General features: G+C 48.2%; 1 protein-coding gene across 1 annotated transcript; it reads right to left on the bottom strand.

The window, feature by feature from the left end:
• Window positions 1–4,279: 4,279 nt before the first annotated feature.
• On the bottom strand, window positions 4,280–7,460 carry LOC125518005 (probable indole-3-acetic acid-amido synthetase GH3.7). Its single transcript, XM_048682967.1, has 4 exons — window positions 7,029–7,460; window positions 6,354–6,455; window positions 5,416–6,251; window positions 4,280–5,018 (listed from the first exon to the last, which is right to left on the bottom strand). The coding sequence occupies exons 1-4, from the start codon at window positions 7,367–7,369 to the stop codon at window positions 4,423–4,425; spliced, it is 1,875 nt and encodes a 624-aa protein (XP_048538924.1). The 5' UTR covers window positions 7,370–7,460; the 3' UTR covers window positions 4,280–4,422.
• Window positions 7,461–7,826: the final 366 nt, after the last annotated feature.

Below are 7,826 nucleotides of genomic sequence, written 5' to 3' on the forward strand. Positions count from 1 at the left end.
CAGCCATCTCTATGGGAAATGATGAGTAACACAAGGCTCAACACATGCATCATAGAAAGAAGGGACAATTCCATTTCTCCCCCTAACTTGAGCCCACACCTGGCATTTGCCCCTAAATTTTAAGTATGCTCAAAATACCCGTCTTCCGTCAAGTGTCTTTATAGAAATGCCCCTCCGAACAATTTCCGTCTGGTCAAAGGCCTTTGACCATCTCTGAGACATTTTTCAGACATTTTTGCCCCTTCTGACAGGTGGGACCACATGACAGAAGGGGGGCCCACTGGTCAGCGTCTAAAATTCTAACTACTCTATATTGGTTAAGAACTAGTAATTGTGTTTAGCCCTAATTTAAACTCACACGGGCACATCTGGCGAGTGTGCAGCATGCCGGCGACGCACCAGATGGCACGGGAACACGCAAGGAGGGGGAGGGGGTTCAAGGAGCGCTTGAGCTACATGGGGCTGCGGCGGACTAGTCAAGCACGATAGTAGGATGCGAGACCTTCACAGACCACGACAACTGCGATCTCCGTCGGCGGCGAGTGGTGGCGCTAGGTGGGGTGGCGCTATGTTGCTCGGGCAGGCTCTGGAAAGAGGGCAAAATGTCCAAGGGATCACCAGGAACTCGAGGACATGCTCAGACGAGGAAGGGCGAGCATAGCCGAGGAGATCAGGGCGCGGCGGAGCACCGCCGGTGGTGGAGAAGACGAACACCATGGCGACGATTTGTGGCACCTCCGTTCAATTTATTCAGAGGTAACACTCTATAGGTAGAGGCGAACTTAACAGGTGTGTTTTCTGAGCTTCGAGTTGACTCTGGCCGCGAACTACGCTGGCGATGGCACGTACGGACGGACAAGGGAGGACTGAGCCTAGGTGGTTGCGTGGACTTTCGGCACACAACAGGCGCGCACGAGCAGGAGACGATGTGGTGAAGGTTGCTGCAGCGCCCTTCTGCTGCCCGCTGCTACTGCTCGCCGGCGGCGAGCTACTGCGGTTGCGTCCAGAGACAGAGAGAGGGGAGGAGGGAGAGAGGGAGAGTTTTTTTTTCTCTTTTTGGGTCCCACATGTAAGTTGCAGAGAGAGTTTTTGTTTTTATTTTTTTGGGTTGGGCACTATATGTAAATGACAAATGGAGGTAGGGCAAGAACGTCCAAGGAATTTTTCAGAGACGGTCAAAGGCCCTTGACCAGACGGAAACGGCATGGAAGGGCATTTCTATAAGGACACTTGATGGATGAGGGGTATTTTTGAGCATACTCGAAATTTAGGGGCAAATGCCAGGTGTGGGCTCAATTTAGGGGGAGAAATGGAATTGTCCCTAGAAAGGGGAAAGAATATGAAGAGTTCACATCTTTCGAGGGGAGTTAATAGGCCACAATATTTGGAGGATGAGAGTTGATAGTCCACATTAGAATGTTGAGGTCCTTTTTGGAGCTTTGCTTGTTTCATGAAAAAGAAAAATGATAGACAAGACTAAGATTCCAAAATATGCACTAGACGACGGAAAAATTCTTTCCTCGCTATTCGCTGCCAGCTCTTCATTTGAACCCTAATTTCACTCCTCGCCTCGCACACAACCATTGCCATGCATCAGTGAATCAATTTAGGTTGAACAACCTTGTCTGAAACTTACTAGTTTCGCATGGCTTAGTTATTAGTCAGAAATCCCATGATTAACCGTCATCACGTTATCAATCCTAGAGACCAAATGAGCTTCCATCATCTAATAACTAAGATTAGTGATGTTACTAATCAGACAAGAGAAACCAATTAAAAGAATCATAAAATCTTGGAGCTCGAACATTGAGTTCTACACTTTGATTTTGTTTTGTACCTTCGTAACAGAAGTAAGAACAAGGCATCTCGTGTTAAAAAATGAACAAGTCATATGACCCTCTAAAACCTTTTTAAGGGAAACTTTGTGTGCCTAGCAAAGAACTAGTGGCCCATTGGAAAAGCACGGACAAGCTGGGCTAGGCTGGGTTGGGTTGGGCCTAGCACTAGCAAGAAGGCTGTTTCCTCAACCGTATACTTAGTTACTCACTCATCGATAAGCACTATCAAGAATGGCACACCATGTTCATCGTGGTGCAGTGCCAGTGGAGGCTGAGCTCTCGCCACCGGCACCCTCCATCGTCAACACTAGGTCCGTGTGCCCGGCTTCTTTGCCGGTACATTTGACAAAGAAAATGTTGCGATAATGCATGTGTGTACATAGACTAGCGTGTCAGATTTATTATCGGATGGGTTGAGCCGTCGGAGAACGAGCTCTTGCCATCACCATCTCCCCTAGGTCTGCATGCTCTGTTGATTCCTTCTTACTCGTAGGTATGCATGCTTAACTCTAACATTGCTTGTATATTTTTCTCTTCGTCCCCTGTTCTAAAGGGCTTGTGTGACATTGTGCTATTGTTGTGTCACATTGTGTTAAAGTCCGAAAAATGATCTATGATATAGGAGAAGGGGAAAACCGAATGTGCATTGCTATAGAGTAGTTATGTGTATGGGTCAGGTGGTACACTAGACCCAGTAGCCGACCCATGCATCCATGTGGAGGAAGAGTGAGAGATTAGAGATATAAAATAGCAAGACCATGGATAGTGCAAACCCATGTGTAAGGTTAGTAGGGAGCTAGCCTGGCTCATCACGTTGGTGTGAAGGTGGCCCCGGCCTGCAGTAGTGACTTAATTCAGCTTGAGTGCCCTATGGAGCTTAGCAGTCCCGCCTGCCTTGCCCTGTCTAAGAGACATTGCCCACAAAAGCGTGTTCCCTATTGTCTTGATGTCTCCGGTTACCCCATTATTTCACACATATGTTCCCAGTTCTTATTTCATGGTCTAATCTGTATTTGCAGCTGCGACTTACCTCATGTGTGCTAACATGTAGGCCCAATAACAGGATCACTAGTTGGAAGTACAGATGGAGGAGAAATATAGTTTGGTGAAGATGGAGTGATATATGTAAAGGGCGAGATGCACCGAGAACATTACTGATTACTCATAAAAATTTGGAGTCTTTAATCCTTCTCCACAAGATGATTGCTCACAGCATGTTGGGAGTGGTCCTTTATATGTTGCGACTTGGTAATCACTTAGACTTTGGAGAGGGACTATTCAAATATAATTATAATTAAGTAAAGAAAATTGCTTCACTATTTGGTTGACTCTCTTGACCCTGTTGTATTCCTCCTCCTGTACAGTGCCTCCCCTCTTTTGTGTCGCCCCATGCTTTATCCCTCTTGTGTAATGTTGTTTTATATATTGGTTCGATAAAACAAGGTTTAATAAGTTGTAGTTAGGCCTCTTATCGAGAAACATATTTATTTGTTACTTATTTCACTATGGAGAAGGTGGCAACATGTTATTGTTTTCTGAAGAGGCCGGTAGGTTGTTGATGGGTACCAATTGCACTAGGTAGTCTAATATCGTATCCTTTAATTTTATGTCTGCTTGTGCCTAAGCATTAAAATAATGATATCATATGGTTTCTTTTGTGCAATTCCCTAGACATATAAGAAAGATTTGTGTGTGTCACTAACAATTTCTTTGCCATCGCGCCCATTAGAAGCTTTACTGAAGTTTGTGTTGAGTACATGCTCCTCGACGGTGTGATCACCGTTCTAGATCTCGTTGCCCCCGGGATTGACCGGACTGGTAGTGGGGTGCAGGAGTCTTGTACTTCACTTGCTCGTTCAAGGTCATGTCGAAACTGGACAAATCATGTATTCGAACGGTGTCTAATGCTCGAAAGAATATTGCCAATGCGCTCATCGGGCATAAGCAGCAAATTTCATACATGCTGGGATGACCTAGGCATATGATTGAGAAGAATCACGCCACTCTTATTCCATACTTACTAGACAAGGAAGTTCAGGATTCACTTTTGTTTGAGGGAGTTCCAGAAATTTTCACTAAATGAAATTGAGCACCCAAAATTACGGTATGTATGTGTGCCACTGACTTGTGGACTTGTGGCCCAAGTGCTCCATGCTTAGGCTCCTGTAGAATAGTTCCTTTTCTTTAATGTGCATATCTATGATATTTCTAGGCTAATTTTGTTATGGAAATGGACAACATTGTTGTATCTTTTGAACTAGCTTCCTTAGCTTCAAGGTACCAGCAAACAGAAGAGAAGACGTCACACGAGGCAGTGACCGGACCTATAGTAGTGCGTGCCAGTTCAAATCATGATCTTCACCAACCTGGATTTGGTTCTCTTTCAAAAATGACTTGATGCAGAGATGAGAACATGTAGTCCTGAAAATACCGCAACTAAATACGGAAAGAATGTCACGTCTTCTATTTCTTTGTTGCGCGTATTCTCTGACCATATTTATTGCATTTCCATGGGGATTAACACATACGTATCCATACACATGAGTAAAACACTCGTCTTCTAATCAACCCATCAGGGCATCAATCATTTCTTCACGTAATCATCATATAGAGAACCATGGGGAATTTCTTTGCTAAAGAACCTTGCCACCACCCTCTCTTCCAACACCATCATCGCTTCTTTTGACCGAATAGCCGTTGGAGTCTTGTACTGGCCCGCCGATGCGCCTCTAGACACGAAGAAGTCCATCAGAGCGTCGAACGCGCCCTGCTCAAGCACCCTTATCTCAAGCGCGGTGATGTTCGCGCGCTGCCTGATTTTGCAGTACATTTGGTCGAAGCATTCTTCAATTGTCGAGCAACAATTCTCCATGACAGTTTGATTGGGGATGTCGCCAACCATGTGGTTACTCCTTGCGTTGGTTAGCTCCCAGAACAGGACGTAGTGGCCTGGCAACTTGGATATGTCTGCAATGGCGGTGCTTCCACTGAGCATATACCCAAGAGGGCCAAGATGGAGCTCAATAGCCTTTGAAATTGCCCTGAGTAATTCCTCCTCGCTTATCTTCTCATGGTCTATGCTTAAGATGACATCATGCCGTCCCGAGAAGAGGAACAACGGCGTTGCGTTGTAGAAGCCAGTCACGGTGAGAAGGTCACCAACTCGGTACCTGTAAAGACCTGGTATGGTTTGCACATGATATATATGAAATCAAATCATAGCTACTGAACTAATAAATAATTCTTACACAAGTTGGCTAAACACAATAATTCCTATTACTTTTCATCAATTATTATTACTATTATTGGAATCCTTTATCTATATAGTCAGACAATGACCGGTTGCAAGCTCGGGATTACAGGGCAAGAACATTTGACTTAAAGTTTCATATTTTCTTTATTTCTTGGAACTAGAAACTTATGTAAAGTCTGCTTTTACAAACACAATGCCCGGCAAAAAAGACTATTCTAAAAATAAAACACCGAATGAAGTAGGGCAATATACAAAAATCAAGATACTTCAAGACTTATATAAGGAGGGGGCAAAGTGTATATGAGGAGGTCTTAACTAGCTAACCTGCAAAGGTGGTGACAACCAGCTCATAGGACCGACCAATTTCGACATCCACAAGATCCACAAGCTTCATCTCACCCGGATCGCCATCGTCATCAACAGTAGGAGTTTCTTCATCATGAGGCTGGATCTCAGCAAATTCGAAGTAGGCGATGTTGGGAAGCAATGCATACGACGCACGGCCGGGTGGGTCGAGAGGCCTTAGATTGACTCCGGCGGCGCACTCAGTAGACGCATAACAGGGTGAGACGATCGGCAACCGGCCACCGCAGTAGCTCCGGAGAATCGGAATGTACTGCGCCATCGAGCCGGTGACAATGGTGAGGGCACACCGTGCCCGCGGCCATAGTCTGGCGACAATCCCGTCCCAGGGCTTGGCGGCACACTCCGACGCGACCTCGTCCGCCAGTGCTGGATCGGGCCCTCGTAGGTATCGCTGGATGACGGCGTCGCGCAAGGGCGCGTGCGTTATCCGGCCACTGAGGCTGCCGGTGCGGATGTCGGAGCACATCTCTTCCCAGTTGTGCTCCAGGAACTTGATGGCTCGCACGAGGCTGTTGGCGAAGGAGGTGCCGACGTGGTCCACGGAGTCGCGGTGGACCAGGCCGCAGAGCAGCTGGCAGTACATGCTCTGCTCGGCGTCCGGGCAAAGGATGGCCTCCATGGGGCTGGTGCACCGGTCAAACCCGCCCACCTCCTGGTCCCGGAACTGGCTGCTGCAGTAGTAGGCGGTGGTGGCCGCCTGGACGTGAAGGCCGGACGGCGTGTGTTCGACGGGGAAGGTGAGGGTGAGGCGCATCCCCATGCCGCGCTTGCTCTCCTGGTCAGCATGCAGATGCCTAGATCGAACAACGCCTCATTGATTAGTATCTTGTTGAGATCACCAAACTTACTGGACCAAGCGAGCAATGCAATATGTAATACTACGTGTTTACACGTACATGTTCCTCACGAGTGCCTGGACGCCATAGAAGAAGAGCTTCCGGTCGAGCTCCTCCGCGGTGGACGGGAAGATCTTCTGCTTCCCACCAGACGTGCCCGAGCTGCACACCATGACACGGAAGGAAGGGACATAAATGGGAGCGATAATTTTAATTTGGGTCAGTCGATCATTCTCTGCCCTTGATTTCTGATCTAGCGGCCAGAGTGTGTCTTCTTCCTCCGACCTGTTCTTCCTCAAAAACAGATCACAACCGCCTCCATCTTCTTCCTCCCGCCGCCTGTTGCTACCGGCGTGCTACAGCCGCCCGCGGCCGGTGACACTCTCGCGCCAGCATCGCCGCCCCACCCTCCCACCAACCGCCGCCTACCCTCGTGTTGCCGCCGCCTCCGGCCATCCCTCTAACCCCGGGAATGAGCAGATTTTTTTTCCGGCGAACTTGCACCCCCCTCCACCCCCACCCCTAAAATAGATTGCCGGTGAGCCTGCCACCCTACCACTCTAAGATAGAACGTCGACGGCTGCTCCTTCCTTCCTTCCTTCCCTCCGGCGAGCATTCTTCTTCCAAAAATCGACTAACCCAAACTGTAAATTCCTTACATATACTAGCTATTATGGACATATAAACATGTCGAGACTTGAGATAGCTGCACCGCACGGGCACAGCTTAATTTACCTTCTAAGGAGGTGGGTGATGGGCTCGGAGCAGAGGAGGTTGGTGGACGGCGGGCCTGAGGCGATTCGATGCACATATGGCTTGATGTCGTCGTAGCAGGAGACAGGCACGAGCTTCTTGAAGGCCTCCCGGAGGTCGCCGTCCGGTGGCAAGCCGCCATCCGGGCGGAGGAGGAAGGGGCGGAGGTACTCGGTGTGGGCGTTCCTCTTGAGGATCTCTGTGAGGAGCTCTCGCTGGAGCACGGCGGCGTCGGTGGTGAGGCGATCGACAAAGCCATGGCCGGCGACCGTGTCTGTCGGGTCGAATTCCGGCAGCCACGGCGGCGGCGCCATTGCTTGCATACAGGAGCTCGATCAGCTGGCTGGTTCAACGTTCCACGGAGGGGTGGATGGTGCGAATTGGATAAGCAGCTAGCTGGCTGGCCTGGGCCTCATACATATTATATGCATAGATAATCGTTTGGATAAGCAGCTAGCTATCGCAGACTGGATCTTGTTTTCTTTTCGAATTTTTTAAGCTAGATAACTGTTCACGGGTTGCATCAGATCGGATCGCTTGGAATCAAATCAAGCGCCAATCTTCCGCACACATTTGAGTTGACTTTATTTGGAGATAGTATTATGTAGGAGTTGTTATTAAGTTTTTTTGGGGAGTGCCGTTGGTCTAGCTGTATTGATTTTCAAGAAAAGATACTTAGATACATGGCATCGTCCTAGGCAAACGAAGCTACGAGGATCAGTTTGGTAACTACGGTTGGGTGTAACTGCATAGAGATGAACTCCAACATCATCGAGGTGA

The sequence above is a fragment of the Triticum urartu genome, chromosome 7 (assembly GCF_003073215.2).
Source record: "Triticum urartu cultivar G1812 chromosome 7, Tu2.1, whole genome shotgun sequence".
Lineage (NCBI taxonomy): Eukaryota > Viridiplantae > Streptophyta > Magnoliopsida > Poales > Poaceae > Triticum > Triticum urartu.

Excerpts from the sequence above, each read along its gene's own strand:
- LOC125518005 (XM_048682967.1), bottom strand. The coding sequence starts at position 7,369 with ATGCAAGCAATGGCGCCGCCGCCGTGGCTGCCGGAATTCGACCCGACA. Across the intron at positions 6,456-7,028 it reads ATCACCCACCTCCTTAGAAG|CTCGGGCACGTCTGGTGGGA; the intron begins GTAAATTAAGCT and ends CATGGTGTGCAG. Across the intron at positions 5,019-5,415 it reads GGTTGTCACCACCTTTGCAG|GTCTTTACAGGTACCGAGTT; the intron begins GTTAGCTAGTTA and ends AAACCATACCAG.